General features: G+C 52.1%; 12 protein-coding genes across 12 annotated transcripts; 6 read left to right on the top strand and 6 right to left on the bottom strand.

The window, feature by feature from the left end:
* Positions 1-166: 166 nt before the first annotated feature.
* On the bottom strand, positions 167-2,462 carry J4E79_003362 (uncharacterized protein; the record flags this gene model as incomplete). Its single annotated transcript, XM_049352257.1, has 8 exons — positions 167-367; positions 416-927; positions 975-1,386; positions 1,437-1,709; positions 1,760-2,053; positions 2,105-2,180; positions 2,232-2,319; positions 2,375-2,462. 8 exons carry the CDS (start codon positions 2,460-2,462, stop codon positions 167-169), a joined length of 1,944 nt encoding a protein of 647 aa, XP_049213728.1.
* Positions 2,463-2,826: 364 nt separating this feature from the next.
* On the bottom strand, positions 2,827-3,417 carry J4E79_003363 (uncharacterized protein; the record flags this gene model as incomplete). Its single annotated transcript, XM_049352258.1, has 3 exons — positions 2,827-3,010; positions 3,060-3,200; positions 3,251-3,417. The coding sequence occupies 3 exons, from the start codon at positions 3,415-3,417 to the stop codon at positions 2,827-2,829; spliced, it is 492 nt and encodes a 163-aa protein (XP_049213729.1).
* A 1,161-nt stretch (positions 3,418-4,578) lies between these two features.
* J4E79_003364 (uncharacterized protein) lies at positions 4,579-6,996 on the top strand (the record flags this gene model as incomplete). Its single annotated transcript, XM_049352259.1, has 2 exons — positions 4,579-4,929; positions 4,981-6,996. The coding sequence occupies 2 exons, from the start codon at positions 4,579-4,581 to the stop codon at positions 6,994-6,996; spliced, it is 2,367 nt and encodes a 788-aa protein (XP_049213730.1).
* Positions 6,997-7,349: 353 nt separating this feature from the next.
* J4E79_003365 (uncharacterized protein) lies at positions 7,350-8,369 on the bottom strand (the record flags this gene model as incomplete). The annotated part of the gene is made up of 1 exon (XM_049352260.1): positions 7,350-8,369. One exon carries the CDS (start codon positions 8,367-8,369, stop codon positions 7,350-7,352), a length of 1,020 nt encoding a protein of 339 aa, XP_049213731.1.
* Positions 8,370-9,159: 790 nt separating this feature from the next.
* On the top strand, positions 9,160-10,059 carry J4E79_003366 (uncharacterized protein; the record flags this gene model as incomplete). The annotated part of the gene is made up of 1 exon (XM_049352261.1): positions 9,160-10,059. One exon carries the CDS (start codon positions 9,160-9,162, stop codon positions 10,057-10,059), a length of 900 nt encoding a protein of 299 aa, XP_049213732.1.
* Positions 10,060-10,745: 686 nt separating this feature from the next.
* On the top strand, positions 10,746-12,364 carry J4E79_003367 (uncharacterized protein; the record flags this gene model as incomplete). The annotated part of the gene is made up of 2 exons (XM_049352262.1): positions 10,746-10,842; positions 10,893-12,364. 2 exons carry the CDS (start codon positions 10,746-10,748, stop codon positions 12,362-12,364), a joined length of 1,569 nt encoding a protein of 522 aa, XP_049213733.1.
* A 1,072-nt stretch (positions 12,365-13,436) lies between these two features.
* On the top strand, positions 13,437-15,200 carry J4E79_003368 (uncharacterized protein; the record flags this gene model as incomplete). The annotated part of the gene is made up of 7 exons (XM_049352263.1): positions 13,437-13,539; positions 13,600-13,653; positions 13,883-13,941; positions 13,998-14,070; positions 14,120-14,156; positions 14,217-14,310; positions 14,373-15,200. The coding sequence occupies 7 exons, from the start codon at positions 13,437-13,439 to the stop codon at positions 15,198-15,200; spliced, it is 1,248 nt and encodes a 415-aa protein (XP_049213734.1).
* A 364-nt stretch (positions 15,201-15,564) lies between these two features.
* Positions 15,565-16,215, bottom strand: J4E79_003369 (uncharacterized protein; the record flags this gene model as incomplete). The annotated part of the gene is made up of 1 exon (XM_049352264.1): positions 15,565-16,215. The coding sequence occupies one exon, from the start codon at positions 16,213-16,215 to the stop codon at positions 15,565-15,567; it is 651 nt and encodes a 216-aa protein (XP_049213735.1).
* A 369-nt stretch (positions 16,216-16,584) lies between these two features.
* On the bottom strand, positions 16,585-17,130 carry J4E79_003370 (uncharacterized protein; the record flags this gene model as incomplete). Its single annotated transcript, XM_049352265.1, has 2 exons — positions 16,585-16,722; positions 16,786-17,130. 2 exons carry the CDS (start codon positions 17,128-17,130, stop codon positions 16,585-16,587), a joined length of 483 nt encoding a protein of 160 aa, XP_049213736.1.
* A 1,161-nt stretch (positions 17,131-18,291) lies between these two features.
* Positions 18,292-19,983, top strand: J4E79_003371 (uncharacterized protein; the record flags this gene model as incomplete). The annotated part of the gene is made up of 2 exons (XM_049352266.1): positions 18,292-18,387; positions 18,430-19,983. 2 exons carry the CDS (start codon positions 18,292-18,294, stop codon positions 19,981-19,983), a joined length of 1,650 nt encoding a protein of 549 aa, XP_049213737.1.
* A 340-nt stretch (positions 19,984-20,323) lies between these two features.
* On the top strand, positions 20,324-20,930 carry SMD1 (mRNA splicing protein smd1; the record flags this gene model as incomplete). The annotated part of the gene is made up of 3 exons (XM_049352267.1): positions 20,324-20,337; positions 20,389-20,438; positions 20,599-20,930. 3 exons carry the CDS (start codon positions 20,324-20,326, stop codon positions 20,928-20,930), a joined length of 396 nt encoding a protein of 131 aa, XP_049213738.1.
* Positions 20,931-21,295: 365 nt separating this feature from the next.
* J4E79_003373 (uncharacterized protein) lies at positions 21,296-22,651 on the bottom strand (the record flags this gene model as incomplete). Its single annotated transcript, XM_049352268.1, has 3 exons — positions 21,296-21,659; positions 21,723-21,901; positions 21,980-22,651. The coding sequence occupies 3 exons, from the start codon at positions 22,649-22,651 to the stop codon at positions 21,296-21,298; spliced, it is 1,215 nt and encodes a 404-aa protein (XP_049213739.1).
* Positions 22,652-23,295: the final 644 nt, after the last annotated feature.

Below are 23,295 nucleotides of genomic sequence, written 5' to 3' on the forward strand. Positions count from 1 at the left end.
ATAAGGCGCGCTAGTGCAATGACGTTGTTTGATCAGTTACGCGCCAAAGGTGGATCGCGTCACTTAGCCCATAAAGTATCGCTGCATGGAACTCATTGTGCAGATCGCGGCAAGTACTTCATTTGTGCTTTACGAGTTCGTGGATCTGGCAGCTGTGTCGCGAAAGCTATGAAACACCAAGGCTCGAAATCTCCCCCATTTCGTTCTTCTGCTGTCCACCAAGAGAATACGCAGCCTTCCACCTCATCTTGACACTGGTCCCTGACCCTCTTTGCACGTTGGTTACTCGGATGTTCTGAGTAATGCCAAACTTTTGGTTCGGTCCAAGGTTGACACCAGATTGTGGCTCCAGCTGTAGTTGCGCGCCCTAGCGGTTGTTAACTCATAACCCTGCATTCGTAGCTATAAAACTTACCTTAGACGCCGCCAACAGAAAGGTCAAACCGGAGATTGGAAGTGGTGTATTATTCGACACCCGCGATTGAATCAGCAGCGTGGTGTCCGATTCTCTCGAAACGTTGAAGAGGACATTGATACTCGTGTTGGTAACGGAGATCTCCTTGGACGTATCAGGTACAGATGAGGCAAAGTCCCACTCATCGTCATCGTTCGCAGCACTGGTTTGTGCCAGGTTAGTCGTCGGTGCAGACACCCCGCCTCCTAACAGGTCGACAGCACCGGATGCAGGTTGTGGTGGTTTGATGGATTGTTGGTATTGGAAAGGCGATCCTTGCCGTGGTGTAGAAGTTAGGGCCGCAAAAGGATCAGGTGTCCTAGCTGGTTGCACTGGGGGAGGAGAGAATGCAGATTGAGGAGGGGACGTGATTGGGGATTGCGTAGGCTTTGGCGCTGCTGTGAAGAGATCGGTGATAGCTTGGTTGGATGCCTTTTGCGATTGTGGCACAGCCATACCAGACATGCCCAAAACTAGTGAGCGTTAGTAGACGGATACTCATTGTGATAACATGACTGACCTGAGCCGTTTGAGCCTCCCAAAGATATGCTGCCTGATTGTCCATATGTATCTCCGCTTAGAGACAAGCCCAGCAAATCGTCCTCGAGAGCATTGCCTGCCGCAGCTGGCTGTTGGGAAGTCTGCGACGATCCTGCTATCTGAGGCGCGGGCTCTGGGTCGCCGAAATCAATCAGGTTCAACGTGTTGTTGGGACCCTGTGATACACCAGCACCACTGCGACCAAGTGTACCTTGAGGAATGTTATTCGCCGCCTCGATGTCGCCTTTCTTGAAAAGCTTATATCTCTCTATTGTCCGGTGTATGCTATCGTTGATTTCGAAGAGCTTCGCTACAGCTTCGTGGTCTTCGGAGTCCTCTTCGCACATCTTCTGGATCTTCGGCTGCGCGTTTTGGAGAGCGTTGGCAAGTTCCTGTCATCTGGTCAGCCAATGTCGCTTGCCTACTACCTCAGTTGGCATACCTCAAAGACGTCGCCCTCTTTGATCTGATCGCCCGGCTTGTAGCCCTGTAACATCTCCTCGAGTATCTTTGCCTTTTGCTGTATTCTTCCGACTTCTTCGGCAGCCTTTGCGCGCCAATCCGTTTTGTTCCTGGTATCGTATCCGGCCATGACTTTCATGAGCTTGTTCGCTTCTTGCAGATCCGCGGGTCCACCACGACGAATTAACTCCTGAAGCTTCGCGGACTGTGCCTCTCGCTCTTCTTCGGCCATTTCTTCTGCTGATCGGAGATTCTGCGCTTTGTCAGCCATATGCTTCGACCGGCAGGATTGCGGGTACGTACATCGCTAGGGTTTAAGACGGCGGCATCTTCCTTGCGCACTTCGGGAAAGATGTAGCCCTTGTAACTCAGCAGTCTGTGCATATCCCTTATGAAGCCTAAGTCGTCCTTGTACCGCGATGTCTGACATATCGTCTGCCGCCATTCTTCTATCAGCTCGAGGATCTTGTTCTGCACACGCGTCGAGTGCACAGGTGGACGTTCGGGGAATCGGCGGACGAGCTCATTGAGGAATTCCTTTGTGCTGATCTGAAGGTGGAATGGGTAGCCGCAGTTCTTGACGCAGATGTCTAGGAGCTATCTTGTGGTGAGCTATACGGTGTCTGAGGCGGGGCAGCGTGGGCGTACATTGAGCGCGAGGAGTGCCACGTTCTGGTTGCGGTGGTTGACATAGTGTACGATGGTAACAGCTGCTTCCCGGGGCCTGGGACGTAGTTAGCCTGCTGCCGGTAGTGGTAGCGTGGCCTGATCTTACGCGGAGCCTTTCTTGCTGTTGATCAGGTCGGAGATCTCGAGGTTCAGGGCCAGATTAGGCTCAAAGTTTTGCGGATCGCAAGCTTGTACTATTTTTTGCCAGGTCAGCTCTGCCTTGCACGGGCGTGGTTACGTTGTGCATACGTATGTAGCGCTGCAGTGGTGAACTGGGTGCCTCTCCGAATGCGCCGTAACGATCCCGGGCGGCCATGCGCGCAGACGCTGCCTCCATTGCGCCGCCGGAGGATTTGGTTGCTGAGGCTCTAGACTAGGAGAGGAGGACGATTCCGAGGTTCGAGAGGGTAGGGACGCGTCCGTCGAGGCTGGTTGTATCTGTAACCTATGTTCTTAAGAATTGGTGGGGATTGGGATCGCGGCAGCTGTCCGCCTACTTCGCATGCCTTGGCGCCACCGCAGCTGCTACGTAATGCGCCTCATTTCACATGTTTCCTCGAGTCTCTATGTCGACCTATATACGCACATGCATGGTCAATGGGTTTCACTAGAAACAAAACTTCATTTGTAGTGTCTATTTCCATCGTCTGTTTTTGCCAACCCTGAAGGACGACTATTCCGCTACATGCACGTCTTTTTGCTCAAATCATCCAGTAATCCGTGATCAGATACGTCGCGTATCCAGCAATACCTGCCAGTACAGCCTGGGTGCCGTAGAAACCAACAATTCTTCCGGGCCCCTTGGCTTCGTTGATCATCAAGCCAAGCTCAGCGTGACTGACACGGAATGCGAACAGAGCTCCAAGTGCGTAGTTTATGTAGGACCTGATGAACGAATTAGGTGGGTTCTGTGGTCCTGGTCTGGTGAGATTACCTGTTGGCTCCGTTGAGCTCAGCGAGAAGTGCGATACCAAGGACGAGGGGCACGTTCTCAGTGAAGTTTAGCTGCGCGCGTGAGGCAACGTAGAGTGGATCAGTGGTGCCTTTCGACTCGTCCGATTTGTCACCCATGAAGCTGTCGTCAACGTTAGTGAAGGTTTGTTACGGATGAGCAGCTTATCCTACGTTTTCGAGGTGATACGGTGGTAGACAATGCGATTTTGGAGGAAAAGGTAGTAAGCCGCGAATGGGAAAGCCCATGTAGCAGTCGCAGGAGCGAGGAGCGGCATTGGGACGCCGAGACCAACTTTGGTAGCCATGCTTGATTCAGGGACAGAGAGGTAGTTGACCATCGAATTGAGCCAGCGAAGGAGAGGGCTTTATAAAGTTGTGGGAGCACGGGGTGGACTCAGTGGAGCTGGGAGAGCGGATGAGATGCATTCCCGAGATACATGGATCTCGCACTATGTCGTCATTCGGGGGCCTAGCGCACATGTACGAAGCGGCCCGACCAGCAATGTTGGTGCATTGTTGATGCGGTAAACCTCGAGAACATTCGGGAATATTTATACATGATAAAAGTATATATGGACGAAGACAATTGGTTATTCCGGCAAGGTATGGTATGGTATGGAGACGCTAATGCGAAATTCTGCATGCCCATGAGCTTTTCTTCCTCGATTTTGTACAGAATGCCCACTGCATGGGGATCAAAGATTTCAAACTCACTTGATGAGGTGGATGCGCCTGAATATGTCTATACTTCTACGAAATACGATAGAGCATGTTTGAGGGATCATCGGTTCTGGATGTTGTTAGCTTCACTTCTATGCCACTGGGAAGAACGTCCGCACTGGCTTCATGTGCTCAGCATCATTTTCCCTGTTGTCGTCTCGCACTTCCTTCAACATTTTGTCGATGCCTCGCTCGTTCAGAGCTCGCTATTCAACAAGTCAGCTAGGTGCAAGGCCAAGCATCGAGTTGGCTGCGTGACTGACTGAAAGACACTTCTCATACTGCTCGAATATCGGTTTACATTCGTCGGTTGTAGCAGTGCCTCGCAAGAACTCTGCACGTTGTCAGAATGTGTAGGTACTTGTACTTGGTGCCTTGTTGATGCTCTGCGTACTTTCGCTGTACCACTTGAGGAAGCAGTTATCGTAGCGTCTGGCCTGTGTCAGCGGGTTGCAGCAACAACACCAACAACGCGCACGCTCACTCTTTGACTTCGTTGCATTCCGGTGCTAATGAGGCGGACATGTTGGTGAAAATACAGGTGGTGGTTGAGCAATGGCGCTGATCCGCATGACTGGAGGCCGAGGGTCTGGTGAAGGTCGCGCGGCTATCGATAGGGAAAGCGCGCTAGCGAAGATCATTGAAGGTTTCTTTCTCTAAACACTTGCGACACGCGCTTCCTCTCCACACCAACCCTACCTACGACATCCAAGCGAGACGCCACCGTAGACCGCGTCATCGAACACCACCGCGGAGGATGAGCGCACACTAAACTCGCCATGGATTCCTTCAAGACGCTCCAGACAGAAATCGCGGCCGCCCTGAAGTCGACCACCAAGTCTGCCTCCCTCATAGGCGGCGCAGACATTCCCTTCCAACGATCGCTGAACCCGGACGCTGGCACGCAGCTCGACGCCCAGAATGCGCGCCTCCTTCATCTCGCGCAGCGGCTTCTCGAGAATGCTGCTGCGAGCTCGGACGCTGTAGGTCCCAAGCTGCCCGACGTCGAAGCCATAGACGCCAATTGGAGGGGGGTTGTTGATGTCATCGACAGCTTGCTTGAGAAGGCCGACACCAGTCTCGATGAGTACACGGGCGTCGTGAAGCGCTTGAGTCCCGCGACGGAGCAGGTAAGGAGCGCCCACACGGAAAGTGAGGCGCATCATCTAACGCGTCCGCAGGCACCTGTGAAACCACGCCCCAACATTGCCGACAAGAAGATCATCGCGAAGCCGCAGCTCAAATTCGAGCATGCGCCTAGCAACAGCGAAACTGGCGGCTTCCGCCCGCTGGTCACGTCCAAGCCGCATGCGAAGATCCCGCTAGAAGAATGCTTGCAGACATTCAAGGACAGGCGCGGACGGGAACAATACCCCCACCCATACCAGACCGAGATTGAAACCTACGAGTATCCTTCGACCGTATACGAGCACTCCGAGCCGCAGCAATACCCTCCCTTCGAAACTACCACCGCAACCTTGGTCGATACTCCTGAAGCATTAGCTACGATGCTCTCCGAGCTAAAGACTGCAAAGGAAATCGCCATCGATCTGGAACACCACGACAACCGCTCATACATCGGCATGGTCTCACTAATGCAGATAAGCACACGCGATAAGGACTGGATAGTCGACACTTTGAAGCCCTGGCGGCGGAAGCTCGAATGCCTGAACGAGGTGTTCGCCGATCCCAGCATCCTGAAGGTTCTACACGGTGCATACATGGACATTGTCTGGCTTCAGCGAGACCTAGGACTATATGTCGTTGGTCTTTTTGACACGTACCATGCTGCTAGGGCCCTTGGTTACCCTGGTGCCAGTCTGGCATATCTACTCGAAAGGCATGTCCAGTTTACGGCCCAGAAACAGTACCAGCTCGCAGATTGGCGCGTGAGACCGCTCAGCAAGGAACTCTTCGAATACGCACGCGCTGATACCCACTTCCTCCTATACATATACGACAACATGCGCAACGAGCTAGTCGAGAAGTCTGACTTCTCTAACCCAGACAAGAACAAGGTCCAAGATGTACTTCAAAAGTCGAAAGAGACGGCCTTGCAACGCTACGAACACCCTGTATACGATACCGAGATGGGTCTTGGAACTGCTGGTTGGTACAAGCTCGTCTCACGCACGCCTGTGCAGTTTACCCCCCAACAGTTCTCTGTCTTCCGCGCCGTTCATAGATGGAGAGACGACCTCAGCCGGAAAGAAGATGAAAGTCCGCTTTTCATTATGCCCAACCACGCCGTATTCACCATAGCTCGTATGATACCTGTGGACAAGGTTGCGCTCTTCAACGCAATCCAACACGTATCGCATATCATTCGAGCGCATGCAGATGAGCTTGTAGCTGTCATTGCCAAGGCTAAAGAGGAGGGTGTCAATGGACCGGAGCTGCACAACGTGCTCCAGACGATTGCCGACATGCAGAGGGCGGAAAGGGCCGAGTCAGACGCTGCGATCAAGGTAGCAGAGGTGACTGCAGCACCAGCTGTTGAGGCCTCTGTGCCTCAAAGCACTGTAGCAGTTCCAGCTACCCGAGCTTCCTCTTCAGAATTTTGGGGCGAACTTTGGAAGGCAAACCAGGCGCCACAACAGCCGGAAATACCAACCATCGACATCGGACTTGCTCTACCATTACCACCTCTCACCGCCCAAGTATTTGCTGATTCAAATGGAACGGCCCAAGCTACACCAAAAGCAGAGAAGCCACAGCACACCTTTGTGCCGAAAGAAGAGAGACCAGCCGAAGACCAACGAACCGACACATTCGTTGTCAAGCATCTTGGTGGTCGCAAACGAAAGCGAGGAGACGCGGTAGAAGACGAGTCGACCACTGCCCTGGCCCTTGATCCCATGACCAACGACGAGATCATGCTAGACGCACCTGAAGAGACACCGGATGCCATCCGCGTACGTGAGAAAGCCGCTAGGAAAGCGGCACGCAAACAAAAGAAGAAGGACGATGCTGCTGCCCATGCCGCAGGTCTCAACCACAGCGACGAGCCTGCCTTTGACTACGCGAACGCGAAATCAGTACTGCATGCCGAAGACGGAGATGGGAAGAAGAAGAAAAAGGACAAGAAAAAGAAGAACTCGAGCTTTGCGCCCTTCTCAGGTATGACGGATGCACCCAAGGGACTGCCGAGGGCGCAGAAAGAAGTCGCAGGACGTAGCAAAACCTTCAAGTCATAGACGTGGGAGCTTGAACAGTCGAAGGGTAATGGAGTGCTTTGCATCTTTGCGTTCTTGTACATATACCTGCATCATGATACCAACCTATTTCTCCCGGTGTCATCAGAATTCAAAGAGATCTGCCCTATGGGGCCAATGCTTGCTACTTGATTAATGCTATGTTGATACTGTAATCGCTGTGAATGCTCTGCCGTTATCCGTGTTGTTGCCACGTAACGCCCTCTATGAATACGTTCCCGTCAACTATCCACATCAGGTTTAGCGATACCCTTTGCGTATTGCTTCCGACTCATACGCCTGTAACGAAACCACACACAAGTTGCTGATGATCCAAAGCTGTCCTCCATCACTCATTACACAACCTGTCCATGCAGAATCCGATAGAAAACACCGAAGTTACCGGTTCCATCCTTGCCACCATCCGGTCCCCGTACATTGTCCAGAACGGCAAACACAATCTTCTCGAACCATCCTCCCTGAAACTCCGGTTCCCATAGGACCTCAAGAAAGCAATTGGCAACCTCCGCTGGTGGGTTGGAATACACGCCACAACCTAACGCGCCCAGCACAAGCTTCGTGTGTCCATGTCGAGCAGCAACGCGCAATATGAGGCGGACGTTGTTCTTGGTATGAGCCCTCGCGCCGATGTGCTTGAATGTACTGCCATCGTCTGACAGAGGTGGTTGACGGAGGGCTGCAACGCTGATGACGGAAAGCGCAGGGAGGTCCATGGGATGCGTGGATTCGAGCAGTTCATGGCCGTCGGACATGGCGTTACGGATGATGACCACGTTGGGTGAGTATATAGCGGCGAGAGCGGGGATTGGGTAGTATTGCTCTCCGTCTAGCGTGAGGTAGAGCGACGAACGGTAACAGAGACATTCTTCTTGAGCGAGAGCCCCTTTCTGCCAGCCGCCGCCGGGTGATCGCTCAGAGGCGAGGTTAAGTACGGCGACTGGGCGGGCTCGCATGGGCAGAATGATTTCTCCGGCTTGCTTCTTGACTTCGGGGTCTTGAAGTTTTCCTGGAGCGTCCTCTGTGGTCACGTCCTGCTTTGGGGCATTGATGTCGGACTTGGGAGCGATCGCAGGCTTGTTGTCCTCCGCATCCATGTCCGTTTTCTTCATGCTACAATGCTGCCGGACGGTATGGTTGGGCTCAAGCTGTATTGCTGCATCAAAGGAATCCATGTTGAGTACTTCGATGATGCATGGTTTCTTGATGCCCGGGCACCGTTCTCTGGGGAGAGTAGACCCATCTTGATGATTTATAGTCTCGAGAGTGGCCCACTCGGCATTGAACTTGGACGGGACTTTCGATAGGATACTTGGGAGAACCGACTTGGTCTCATCGGCGACTTGTTTGAGAGCCATATTGCGTCGGCGGTTAGGTGCGCGGTTGTGGTTAGATATGTTGTGCTTTGGACGATTGGTGTTGTGACGCTGGTAAGGTTCACCGGGACGAGTGTTTTCTGTTCGAGAGGGACCCGGTCGTGATGACCCCGGCTTCTTGAGGAAGCCGAGGATGGAGCTTTGTTCCATGGTTTTTGGAAGGCGGAAGATGGGGGCAAGAACTACCACCAGCGTTGTCTAAGTAGAAATCTGCCGATATCCCAATGTACTTCCAGGTGAATGTCGTTTGCGCCACTACTCCTTTGGCGTGGAGTGCTGGGAACCGGAGTGGACGCTTTGAATGATTAGAGTCTCTCACGTTAATATTGTGAAGGCAAGGACTAGATATACACCAGAACTTGGACCGGGTAAGAGGGATGTTAGCAACGGACAGCGCCAGCAACTGGATCAGGCAGCAGCAGGCGAGGGAAGCGTAAACTGGCTAGGCCTATTTTGGAGTGTAAATCAACATGGGAGATTACGACCACGAAACGAACAAACCAAATACAGCGACAGAGGTGCACCTGCATACAACCATGGCAATGACAGCAAGAGTCGGACCGCAGCGCACATGTGCGTGCAGTGGTGCGGGCCAGGGTGTCTTTCAGCCCTACAGCGGGCCAGTGCATCTGCCCCACATTCGCGTAACCGGCGATCATGTGCGATTTGCTTGCTGTTGCTCTTCCACACAACAACAATACCGTTGTAGACTCCACCAACATCCTTTACCTGCAGTCCCCGATGTAATTCTGGTACCCTATTCACCGGCGACATGCCTACGCAACTGGCGCATCCATCCCCGAAGCGCAAGCGCGATCAACCTCCGCCTGTCCCGCTGCTCAACACGGCCCTCGCCCTGCGTCCCGCATCAGCACCGCCACGAAGCAGCCCCGCGCCCTCATCAGGTCCCGATAGCCCACGAAATGTAGTCGCAGATCAGCTGCGAGGTATGAACCTCGCTGCACTCGCGGCAATACCCATGTCCCCGCTCACGCCAACCGACGATGTGATAAGCAAGAAGCCGAAGCTCGATGCCATGAGGGTAGACAGTGGAACTGCATCAGATACATATACCATACGCGAGAAATTCAGCCGCTATACAGATGGGGAAGACTTGGATACTGTCGCTGTGACGACTGAGCTGGACCTCTCTCGGGTGATACCAGAGACCCCTCAGGCGTCGCAACCCCGCTTGTTGCCAGATATCGCTTCTTTTGCCCAACACACCAGCTTCGTCTCATCGCCTATACCCACGACCCTGCAGTCGCATGCAGCTGCAAAGCAGAGGTCGCGCGCGCAAAACCCCTCTTCTTCGCAACCCCGCCCTCGGGCTAGATCGCCGTCGCCCTCAATGTCGGCTCTCACGTGGCGAGATAGCGAGATCACGGGACACTTGGTCGATCCTTCGACTGACCCAGATGATGACGGTACTGGACTCAACGGGATTGGCTTCAAGCCTACACCAGCATTAGCATATGCGAGGTCGCAGAAGCGGCGACAACAGTTGACCGAGTGGAAACTACGTGAGACTCGCGAGGCGAGAGCGAAACGTAGTGAGAGACGGCGAAGGGGTGTGCGAGACACGCCTTCGCGGGAAGTGACAGTTGAACGGGAAGTCATGCCTGTCAACAAGATCGAGACCACGAAGCGGACGGTCAAGTTTGCTGTATGAACTGTCGAGGGGAAGTAATCGTAATTCTGGAGAAGTGTAATAAGGTGGGTAAGCCCAAACATGGATAATGACCATCTCACGATACTTATGATACGAGCCATGGGCAAGTACACGTTGGATTAGCGGCACGTTTGGAGTACGGTGTAACAAGGAATCCTTTCGGTTTACTATACGGTTAGCATCATTTTTCGGGCGGTTTGTTCACCTATAGCGTTAAGAAATCCACTCTCGATTACCTCTTAGCGTTTTGCTGAGTGAATTGGCCGCAACATGACTATTGGCACAGCGCGGCCTTAAAAATCGACCTCGGGAGTGTGCCTAGGTATCGAGCTCAAGCACGTGTCAACGCGAACCCCTGCGCGTCGCCCGGTCCTCATCTGTCGCTTTTACTGAATAAGATTGAATACACGAATTCGCGACGAATAATCATACGTGAATAATCCCTTACTCACATCGTCTTGTTGCACGAGTACGATGTTCTATTCAGATGCTTATTCGTAGCTGCCGCTGGCTGATCCATGCCGCGTCACCATCATCACCGTTGCCGCGCCCTTCCATACCAACCTTCGTCCTTCGCACCACCATGACCTGCGACATCACTTGAACCTGACGACGCTTCTTCATTCCTCACACTTGATCCAGAACATACATATAAGCGGCACGGCCTTTTTGAAGGAGTAAACATGATGACGCGGTGGTTGCGCCTTGCCTCGGTGCTTCCCTCTGCACTTGCTCTCACACCCAATGATCCGGCTCACCACGTAAAGCAGGTAGCAATCATAGGTGAGTCCATAACCCCCGAAAGATCTATCACAAATGCTGACTCCGAGAAGGTGCAGGTGCAGGTGGCTCATCCGCTGCATACCATCTCGCGCAATATGCCGCCGAAGCAGGCATCCCTACAAACATCACCGTCTTCGAACGCAACGACTTTGTCGGCGGCCGCACAACGACTGTGAACCCATGGAACGATCCGACGATATCCGTAGAGCTGGGCGGCAGCATCTTTGTACAGAGCAATCGAATAATGGTGAAAGCCAAGGAGGAATTCAACTTATCTACTGCTGGAGCACGAGATCTCGCAGCGCAAATGGAAATGCCTGATTTAGGCATTTGGAATGGACAGGAATTCGTCGTAGTGACGAAAGCTGGTGATACTTGGTGGGACAAGGCGAAGCTACTGTGGAGATATGGCGCTGCGCCGCTTTGGACCAACAGGCTGATGAAGAGTGCCGTGGGCAAGTTCTTCGAGATGTATGATGAACCGGTGTTTCCGTGGAAGAGCTTGAGTGACGCCGTCGAGCGTGTGGGCTTGTTGGAAGCCACTGGAGTGACAGGGGAACAGTACCTCAGGACGAATGGAATCGGGGAAGCGTTCTCCAAGGAGATTATCCAAGCCAGCACCCGGGTCAACTACGCCTCGAACTTGCCTTATATTCACGGCTTGGAGACAATGGTTTGCATGGCAACAAACGGAGCAATGCAGATTGAAGGAGGCAACTGGCAGATCTTTGCGCATATGCTGAAAACCTCTCGCGCCAATGTCCACCTCAACACTTCTGTCGCCCAGATTTCGAAGCAGCACGATGGCAGCTATGAAGTTACCGCAAGTACCGGCCACACATCGGTCTTCGACGATGTCATCCTCGCATCCCCTCTTCAGTATTCGGATCTTGTTATCCAACCCGCGCCACAGCACATTCCCGATGAGATCCCCTATGCGAAACTGTACACTACCCTGTTCGCCTCGCCCTTCCGATTGGACCCAGAAGCTTTCAACCTTGGGCCTGAGACACCTGTACCGCAATACGTCCTTACCACGCTACCCCCGTCTGAGGTCCCGGTGGATGGTGTCGGGTCGCCCAACTTCTTCAGCATATCCATATCCGATGCTGGTATCAACCCGGGATCTTCCCCACTTCGATTGGAATACATCTACAAGATCTTCTCACCTGCCCGTGTGAACGCCACCTTCCTCTCGCGCGTCCTTGGCCAACATGTCTCAAACGAGGAAGCCGAACACGGCGATGTAAATGGCACGGTGAGCTGGATACACCACAAACTGTGGTACTCATACCCACGCGAATACCCACGCGTGACATTTGAGGAGATCAAGCTAGACAATGGACTGTGGTATACCAGCGGAATCGAGAGCTTTATCAGCACCATGGAGACGAGTGCATTGAGCGGGAAAAACGTTGCTAGACTGATCAGGGATGATTGGGTTGCCCAGGGCGTTGATGACAGTTATGCGAACCCTCGGAAAGATGGCACCGACGAAGAGCTGTATCAACAGGAGCTATGAGGATTGCGTCTTCCGAACACTATGGAAAGCCACGTTGTTTGAACTTTAAAAGACTTGCATGAACATTGCTACGCGAGTCTGCCCCATCACTGATTAAGCGGTCACTTCGGCGAGGTAGCAGCACAGACGCTACGCTTCAGGCTTGTTGGTATTCGGAAGAGCGGTATTAGTCTCTTGCTCTGCATTTGGCGAAGCTACTCTTCATTCTAGCCACGTTTGACATCCTTCGGGGGATTCTTCGACACTGATTTGAGATGGCACGATCATTCCAGCCCAATCGGCTTGGATACCGTTGTGGAACATCTGGAACGCTAAGGAATTCGAGATCTCGAAGCTACGTCAACCACGTGAGATTAGCGAGGACCCGCCGTCTTGTTTAGCCCGGCGTGGAGTACTGGCCCTGGATAAATGGTTTTCGAGAGTTCCTCCCTTGACATGCCCGTCTTGCTTGATCACATCGATATCTCGCGAAGTATTAGATGCAATTCACGTTAATGCACTCTTCCCCTTCATTATGTTCATGAGCCCACTAAGCTAACAGCGAGCCATCCTATCAGACTTATATTGTGCTCGGATGTAAATGAGTCAAGGAAGCTAAGACTTCACCCGCAGTCTGACTTTCTGGCCTACGAGTGGCGTTGGCGTCAGGCCTTCTGTTCTACCCCTAGGAAGCGAACGGCGATCCCCCGGACGTGCTTCCGTCGCAGTCATTAAACTTCCGAACCCAGCACTGACCGTTGTGCATACGAAGTACGAGAGTCCTTTGGCCCCAACAGGAGCAGAGGCGTGGCTAGCCAGGACTATGGGTACAAGGTTCGATGGCGCACTTTCCAGCCCCGGCGCACTTGGGTGCGGATTCTGCGGTAAAGGGTCAATTGCACATGGGATTTCCTACTTCTCGCTGTAGTACCCAGAGCCGGGTTCGTGAGGTTGATTGTGGCCATTCTTTCTCATTTCATCATCCGTAATATTCTACCTTTTTTTTTTACTTCTCTCTTTCCTCATATCTGGTCACTTGGACGTGCAACAACCTTTTCTGGCGAGGCTAAAGCTACGACACGATACCGAGACCATGGAAGGTCACGTCCTTGCCAACGCGCTGGTGCCGCGAGTGGGACAGATAATCAGTGTCATGCTGGAGATCATTACTTTTGGTGCACTTACGGTTTGCATAAGTAGGTTTTCAACTTTTGGTGCTACTTCAAAAGAATGAGAATGCTAACAAGATGTGACAGTGCGACGAACTCAGTCCATCACGAAGTGGATGGCGCTGCCTTTGGCCACGATATGTATGTGCAACGAAACACACGCTCTCGGGGCATTTGATGCGCATCATCCTAACGAAATGGATCAGTAATCATCATCATATATTGCGACTCGGCGTTGTTCGTTTTTGCCACAGCAATTATGCTTCACGGGGTTGGCATCAATTCCTCACCGCAGGCCTGTGAAAGCGGGGTCTTCTTGTGTAAGTCTACGATACCAGATTGCGTGAACCGGCGACTAATTCTTGCACAGGTTTGCTGTGTTACATGACGACGAAGATCCTGACATACTATTTCCTTGTTGAGAAAGCTGTGAGTACAAGGCTCTTCTTTCTTCTCTTGTTCGAGCTGTTACTGATTGGATTTAGTATGTCGTTCGGGGGAGTCAAAAGCCTCGCTTGAAGACTAAGCTGTGGCTTTTCAACTGCCTATTCATGCTACGTACGTTGCGACCAACAGGTCCAGAGAACCCGCGCTGATGATGCTAAAGTGCCGTATACCGTCTTGGTTGTCTTGAATTTCGTCTAGTAAGCCGCAAATTCCCACCCTTGCATCGAGAAAGAAGATCGAGTACTGACGCATCGTAGCCGAATAAGCTACATCGATGACGAGGGCGTATGCATTATTGGCATGCAGAGGATTGCCATGCTACCCTTGATCATTTTCGAGGTCGTTGTGAACGTACATCTCCCATTTTCCTACCCTGGTTCTTTCCGACACAAATGAAACTGACCGAACTCCAGATTTGCCTGACTGCTCTCTTCGTTGTTCCCCTCCGCAGTCTCTACTCGTATCAAAACAACACAAACCCTACACTCCGTCGGATAGCCAAGCGCTCGCTCATGGGCTCCCTCGCCACCCTCACCACGTCCGTCGTCAACCTGACCGTCCTCATGATACTGCAAGGTGAACCAGCCTGGATCTGCTTCATCTGCTGCAACGCCGATATTCTGTTCTGTTCGCTGGTGCTACATTGGGTCACATCCAAAGACAAGACGATGATGACTACCGACGCAACGAGCGGTACGGGAGGCGAAAACATTGGTTCAAGACACGGTACAACATCACACCAAAGACGGCAAAGCAAGTTGATGTACGGAGAAAACACAGAAGAAAAGCTGCGCAGTGAAATCATCACCATCAAGGGCATGGCCGACGTGTCGCCGACCGGCGGCAACAGCATCAGCATCAGCAGCAGCAGAACCAACAGCGGCGCAAACTCCCGAAGACCTAGCCTCAACGTTTTCCCTTGCTCGATCAACACACACAATCCACATCACAACAACCGTCCGCAGACTTCACCACGTTTAGTGCTTTCGAGCGTCACAACGGAATGCAAATCCTCGTCCCCGCCCAGCAAATTCCGCGCCCCAAGTCGCGGCATGTACCGCACACCCACACGAGAGGAGTTTGGGGATGAGGTCGAGTTGAATAATATTAGGGTGCAGACTATTCATACGAGGGAGGTGGAGATTGATGAGGAGGGGAGGGAGCGGACGGGGAGTGTGAGGAGTGAGGGAGATGAGTGGGTTGGTCATGAGCGGAGGGTCATTGGGGACGGTGTGGTTTGATCTTAATGCATGTCACCAGTGGCAAGCTTGCCTGTATGGTTTGGACGTCATGGCTGTTTGCGTTTTGATGTTTGCGTTATGTACCTCTTCTTTGGATTTCGTGGGCGGGAGTTGGGGTGGTACGTGTATATAGTCGTACTTGATGTACTAGGTCTGTCATCGAGCTCTTATGATTCACAGAAGATAGATCATTATTTATGAGACTGCCAACGCAAAGACACTATGTTTGTATTACTAGCTATGGAAACAGCAATTAGATCATAGAATAATTAATTCCATAACATGTAAAGACCTTGATAAAAATATGCACCTTCATCATCGTCCACCAAGCATGAACACCCAATCAAACTACCACAACCTCTGCTCAGGCCGCAAATTTGACCTTCCTCTTCTTCACCCGCCCGGTTAATACTTTTTCCACACCGCGATCCAGTTCCCGTGCTAGTACCTCGTGATCGTTGACACTTTGCATGTATGCCACTGCTTCATCCGCGACCTGCAAAGAATGGTTGATGAGAGCCAGAATGCTACAGCTGAGTTCTCTAGGTGATACACGTTCTTCTGCGACCAAGCTATTGTCCTCTTCGGCTCGTGCTAGTGGGTTGTTATCGCTTTCCGTGTCGGGCGCCGCCTCCTCGAGAGATCTTGTAGATATTCTGTCTTTGTGTTTGGGGGACGCCGTGGGAGACGCTGCATGGGCGTTTGCTGTCTGAATTGATATATTGTCGTCGTCTGGTAGAGTGATCGGATTTGTAGCTTTGCCTAGCTGTGACTCGCTCATGTGAGAGCCATTCCGCGTCCTTTTGCCATGGATGATGTTCTTGGGGTCCTTGGGGTCACCGATGATGATGTTAGACAAGTCGGGAGAATCCTCCTCATGTACCCAGCCCTTCATATGCCGATTGCTTGTTGGTTTCGGGGCCGCCTTGCCCTTTATTGGAGGCTTTGTAACTTTTCGCTGGGCGTCGTTGTGAGGCGTAGCACAGACTATCTTGCTGTGGCTGGACTTTGCCATGATGATGTGCGGTGTTCAATGGAATCGATCACTGAGATATGAACTTCAATTGAGAGAGTTTAGAAAGAAGGTTTTGTGTGTAAGTCATTGTTCGTTGGTGGGTGGGTTTTGAAGATACTTGACTGTATGAGTCGAGCGAGGAGTGTGGAGCGGTACATGGGCGCATCTGGGCACGAGTCTTCCCATTGTGTGACACCAACACAACTCACGAGGCACTCTGACTGTTTACTAGCGGAACAGAAAGGATTGCATGACTGTAATAGTGTGCGCCTGTCGTCGAACCCTGCAATGAAACCCCATCCACATTTGCAACGTGCTGCACAATGGTGCCATGGTATTGTGGCATTCGTTGTCTTGTATACAAATTCCTCATTTCTTCGCGGCTGGTTTCGCAGGCGTCGATGCAGGCGCTTTCGCAGGTGGTGTCTTGGTGGCATCGGTCGGCTTTCCTGGCGGCTTGCCCTGACTACTGATAAGATCGAGAAGATGGTCTTCTGTCTGCTTGCCCTGTCCAGGAGTTAGCCAAAATGTTCGTAGTGTACTCTCTCAGCCTCCTTCTCGCTGACGTACCTTTTCGGCATCAGTCTCAGCATCCCATCCTCGTCCGAACTTTGTTCTGAAAGCCGCCAATTTTCCAGCCTCATCCTCCTCGACATTCAGTAGTTTGTGTGAACTCGGGTTCCACAGCGGAGAGTTCCGTTGGTCCTTTGCGCTCTTGTATACGGGCTGTGGGTTTGTGGTTCGTAGGGTGAAGGAGCTGCCGTCAGAGAGGGTCACGAGTTGGGTGAAGGTGTAGGGTCGCTTGGGTCGGCGGAGAAGCGTCGCGTGTCGTACTTGATTCGTCTGGCGTATTTGAGGCTGTATCGATTGTCGGAGGACGCGCAGTGCGCCCATTGAGGGTACTGGAGACGCCATAGTGACTTGTGCTGGGGTCGTGTGTTGAAGTTGGCGAGGAAAGTTGCGGCGAAGAGGCGGAGGTCAGCCTTGGCCGATCTAACATTTCCATCTTCAACCCGCGCACTTCGTCATTCGCACCCAATTGCCCTCCAACAGTCGCGTCTTCTCGAAACATAGCGCGCTCCTGCTCCTCGGCGCATGTGGTCAAGCCGGACGATTTTAATCTGAACATGGCGCTCTCGCAGCGCCCGGCTTCGCGCTTTTTCGCAGCCTTCTACAGATGGAATCAACACACTCGTTAGTGCCTTAGTGCGCATTGATACATATATACTAAATATCCTCTTAGAACGGTCAAGACCATGTGCAGTTACCTCTCAATACCCTCGTCGCGATACACATCCCTGCAACGGCATCTGCGCCCCACGCTACTATAATACGACTCGTCTGCTGCAACAACAAAGTCACTCCCCGTCGCAATCGCATGAGGAAGAAGCGATAGGAGCTGGGGAGGAGAATCCGAGGATATCAGGAAGAGGAGGGGTACAAATATTACGACCGGCAGAAAGCATATCAGAGGAGATAGCAAACACGCAGGAGCCTGTGGAAGAGCAAGATGCTTCTTTTGAGCTCTCTGAGGCGGAGCTGGGGGAAGAGCGACTCAAGAACTCGGTGCGCAGAGTGATGCGTAACGTTCCGAGCTCGGTCGCAGTTCTCACGGTCAAAAGTATCGACCCCGATACTCAAAAACACGTTCCCATGGGCGTTGCCGTTTCTTCACTTAGCACCGTCACACTCGATCCGCCTACGATTTCCTTCAACATCAAACAACCGTCCAAGACCTTAGACGCTATCCGGGCAGCCAATGGCCTTTTTCGCGTTCATTACCCCTCCGCTGACAGAGGCGGTGCGAAAGTCGTCGATCTATTTTGTAGAGGGAACCATCCGGATGCCTACAATCTGCGATCAAAGGAACTTAGACTCTATCAGCCTAATCTCGATAAGCCCAGGCATCATTATAACCCTAGTGATATGCCTTCTCTTGCGCCGCAGGTATTGGGGGAACAGGTGTTGGCTGCGATGGAGTGCAAGGTCACCCATGAATTTCCCATCGCAGATCATGTTATCCTTGTCGCCAGAATCACCAGCATAGAGCAAAGGGCTTCCAAGGATCCAAGCATCATGTATATCAATGGTGGATACCGTAACCCTGCGGGCGAAAAGCTCTACACTCCTACAAGATCCACACAATCCGCAGCCGGTGAAGGGGTTTTCTCGGTATGGGATTATTCTTTGTTTCCCGGAGAAGAAGAAAGACAGGACTACATGAGGAAAATTAAGACCCTCATCAAAGACAACCCTGCCTTTTACGAAAAGCCATCTGCCGAGACCTTTAGGAACATCGAATCGAGTTTACCGTACGCTACAGGGAATTTCGGAATTGATCTAGAGATTCTTGTCGCGGAGTGCCGAAAAGAAATGGGTCTCCCTGCGCGCTTGCGTGCCGAAGCAGAAGGACGACAAGTCTTGAGTGACTTCTACGGGCCATTGACGCCGGCAATGAGGATACAGATTGTCGATCGAGCGAAAAGGCTCGTTGCGTTGGATGCGCGCTTTCTGTCTCAACATTACCGCACTCTCCTATACAGCTTGGGCGTCAACCCTAGTAGCAGAGATCTCCTACCAAGCGACATCATGGAGCCTCTACGAGCAGCAAACTTAGCACCACCTTTCGACCCCCGCCGAGGACATGTCAATGGCGGTATCGAGGATATCATAAAAGTGGAACAGCTTGAGTTCCACCTACGAGGTTATCTTCGGAACAAGAAATACGAGGCTGCGTTGAAAATGCCCCTAGACGCGGCCATGGAAGCCATCAGTGAACGCAAATTAGCGGCTGTATATTTCAAAAAAGCACGAGCGCGCTTACTCACCCAGACCCATCCTCAACTATTCGATACTTCAGTCATCGACATCGCTGGCGAGGTGACACAAGTAGAAGCTCGTGTAGTTCTATGCCGCTTTATTAAAGCCCTACAGGTCGACTCTGAAGTGGGCCTTCGAAAGCACATCTTCCAAGACTGGCATGAGCTTTTGCGCCGAGTCGGCGTAAATCCTACCATCACGGGAGTGGATGTGGGCTTTCTTATGGGCAAGATCCAACATCTGTACTATTCGAACAAATCGTTCAGTGGGTTTTCTGGCGCCGTTGAAGAGATGCTGCGACCTTGGTTTGTTCAGCAAGTTAGCTGGGAAGACCTTGAGGAGCGCGTCAGAAGCTTTGTTCAGGAAACCCCACTGCGCGCTACAGGATGGTCAGGCAGAGACAGACTTGCCGCTATGGGCCTGCGCTGGGATGCCACAGTTGCGCTACCGAGCAACAATCCTTCTAAGCAGGCGGGTGAGAAACCGCTGAACCGAGGCGTTATTCTGGACACGCTCGTAGCAAAGGAGCTGAAGAGTTACTACGGCAGTGGCACTGAGGAAGAGAACCATGCCATCGCCAAGTACTTGAAGGAGACGTACAGCTTCGACATCACACACAGACCGATACAGTACGAACCCGCAGCGCCTACATATCAATCCTCGAGTGATGAGATGCAACAAGCTTTGAACGCAGCTCCGGTTACTGCTCGAGAAGAGGCACAATCTGAGCAGATCTTCTATACACCAGACAGCATAAGCTCTTCTCGCAGGGCAGGCGGGTCGCCAAAAGTTCGGCAGATAAAAGCAGATCGGTCGTTGAAGATTACACGGCCTACTTCAGAACCTCGTACCAAGCACGAAGGTAAAGGCAAGCAGCGCAAGGGTGGCCAAGGGTCGGCTGAGGGACGTTGGGGCACTTACTCTTTTATCGAAGGAAGGAATGAGTAACGTGTCATTGTATGTTCGGTATGTATACTAGAATTATCGTACGTAATTCAGAGGAGACGAGGAAGTCATATGCTTCAGGCCGAATTTCATCCTATTGCTTGTGTAGTACAAGGTCGTGATGTTGATGTTGATCTTGAGGGCGTGAATTTCAGAGCACGTGACTTCGGTCACGGATTAACCTTGGTCCGTGCAGCCTGAAGCTCGATCGCAATTTCCTAGTCGGAGCTTCCCCGCGAGTATCTTCGCGCCGCAGCAGCTATACCATATCCAATCGCCGATAGCATAATACCCATACAACTACTCCGAGTTATACTACTGCCCAGGTCGGAAAGCAGCAGTCATGAAGCTCGTCAGGTAGGCTAGCCCTCAACTTCTGCGAGACTTGCAACTAACGGCTTCGCGCAGGTTTCTTATGAAGTGCCAGAATGAGACGGTCACAGTCGAGCTCAAGAATGGTCAGTAAAGCCCATGCTTCCTTCTGTTTTCTACTCTCATCGCGTTGTTGTCTGGCGACAGCAGCTCTGTTGCGAGCGCGTCTTCTTATGGTTGCGCAAGCACGCTTTTACATCGAAACCTTCAGCTACTTCCTGGAAACATGATCTGACAGGAGCGCAGGCACTATCGTAAACGGCACAATCACCTCCGTCTCACCGCTCATGAATGTCGCGCTCAGAGCCGTCAAGTACACGCCCAAGTCTCGCGACACCGTAGCCCTCGACACAATGACCGTCCGCGGTTCCACAATCCGTTACATCATCCTCCCCGATTCATTACCGCTCGACACACTTCTCATCGACGACGCGCCCAAGCCCAAGAACAAGGCAAGGAAAGAGGTCGGCGGTGGTGACCGTGGTGCAAGGGGCGGTGGCCGCGGAGGAGGCCGTGGACGTGGTGGAGGTGGTCGCGGAAGAGGCGGCGGTGGCAGGGGACGCGGACGGGGTTTCTAGGTGCAGAAAAAGACAACAGAGATTGAAGGCCAAGAAGATCACCCGCAGATGCGCATCACGGCGTCGCAAGAGGGCAGGGAATTGCGCTATGAAATTTGGAAGATTGAGATTATGGATTACTGCACACGACACCAAAGTTTGACGCGCAGTAGGATCATTGTTGGATCAGCTGCACGTACAGGAACAGTCCAACATGTGTGGCGGTCAAACACAAGGGTTGGTGCAAAGGTCGCGCCTCGAGAGAAGAATGATACCACATTGAATCGCAACACTTTACGGTCTTTTGCGAATCTCCGATTTTCTTTGCTATACAAACGTTCCCAGGCTACTTACAAAGCTAGATACGAATCGCCCGCGATAACCGACTACTCCGCATCATACGGTGCAACGGGTGCCGTATCGTTGACCTGAATCCCACCCCTCTTCTTCTCGTTACTGTCATGGAACGGCAATTTCCATCCACCCTCTCCCTCCGGCGTACTCAGCCACAACCTCATCAAGTGCCTCCTTGGCGCCGGTGGCGCATAGTCTTTGTACGCTGTTCTGGCGTGGAATATATGGTTGTTGGACAGGAACTGGATATCGCCCACGTCCAGAATCATGTGCAGCGCATGCTTTTGGCATGTCTCCTCGAGAACGGTAATGGCGCGTTCTTGGGCCTGGGAAAGAGCGGGGATGAGACCTGCGTCCGAGAAGCGGGTCAAGGAACGGACAAAGTAGGGGTCGAATCTGTTGACGGTTCTGTCAGTCTGAAATTCTGAGGACTTTGTGGTTCTTCGGGCGCTTGCTTACTTGCTGTAGACCCTTGGATTCTCTCCCGTCTCGAGGTAGAAAACGGCGGTTTTGATCCATTCCTTCTGTCCCACGCTTGTCTCGCCTTTGCGGTCAAAGTACCAGATAGGTTGGGTGAGCAGTTCGGCAACATCAGGGTGGTATTTCTGAAGATCATTCCACACTTCATGGCTACTGACCTGTACACGCAACGAGTCAGCAAAACCGCATACTTTTGGAGATGTCTTGCGAACTCAGGAAATCGCAACATGACTTACAAGATCAGACTCCCCACCCTCCAACGCCTTAGCCACACATAACAGCCCCACCAGATCCGAATCATCGGCATGGAAGAACTGCCTGGCATTCGTCCGGTAAATCCGCACTTTATCAATCGCCGTGGCATCTTCACCCAGATCCTTCACATGCCCAAGTACATGACCCCGACTATTCTGGCTCACAAAGTAACCCAGATACGTTCCGAGACCCATGTACGCAACAGCAGATTTCTGGTTTTCCCACTGCTCAACAGGCATACCTTTAAAGAGAATGAATCCCTTTCCATCGATCAATTCTTTCCGCAACGGCTCAAGAAACTTTGAGAAGTTGGGAAGTGGGAATATATCTTTAGTGATGCCTGTCAAGGGTGTTCCAGAGGCGATGAAGGCATCTGCTGCTTCGCTCATCTCGCGCACTTCGTCGGCGGAGAAGATGTGCGTCCAGCGTTCGGGGTTGGATGCGTAGTCTGTTTTGCTCCATGCTGTTGGGCCGGTTATTTCTTTGGGGAAGGCAGAGTAGGGTTGTAAGAGGGAGTAGATGGGCTCGTGTTGGCCTGATGTACGTATTCCATCTGGGAAGATGGATTTGGGGGCTTTCTTTGTGGTTATAGTGGTTGGGTCGGAGAGTGTGTGTGGTGCACTAGGCGAGGGAGAAGTGAGTGCTGGCGCCATTTTGGTGAAGGTACTCGAGCCAATTGGACGGCAGGAGCTCGGTCTTGAAAAGGATAAGTGGAATTATGAAGAGCTGGGTATGTGTGTCTCTTCAATTCCTCGAATGGATGTGATCAAGAACGTTACACAAAAGCCGTTGAAAACACGTAAAAGCAAGATTTATTTATTTATATATACTCTCATCCGATCGATCCCTGCCTTCCCAAGCCTCGTCTCCCCCTCATCCCCTCATTCTGATGTTATCGCATCATATCTGAATCCATGTTGTTGTTTGCGATCATTTAGCCCCAAATGGCGTGCTCGCACGGCATCCCAGGACCAAGTTGACGCAAGCCCCGCTCCTACCTCCCATGCCTCAAACGTAATCCTTTCTTGGCTTTTTGCATCCGGATCGCTGCTCATCACTGTTGATCAGAAATCGGCAGTGAGCAAGGGTCGTGATTTCATGAACTGATAAGATTGTTACAAGGGTTGTTTGTTACATGTACGTCGGGATAAACAAGACGCGAAGTGGACGAATGGAGGACCTTTACCCCACTTAGTCGCTCCAGACGCCTCTAAATGCTACAGGGCAGGAAAAGCCCGGGAAATCGATATCAAAACCCATGCGGAGTAAGACCGAGGACGCCGCGCGCCCCGATTCC

The sequence above is a fragment of the Alternaria viburni genome (genome assembly GCF_023758015.1).
Source record: "Alternaria viburni strain BMP 2772 chromosome Unknown scaffold_5, whole genome shotgun sequence".
Classification (NCBI taxonomy): domain Eukaryota; kingdom Fungi; phylum Ascomycota; class Dothideomycetes; order Pleosporales; family Pleosporaceae; genus Alternaria; species Alternaria viburni.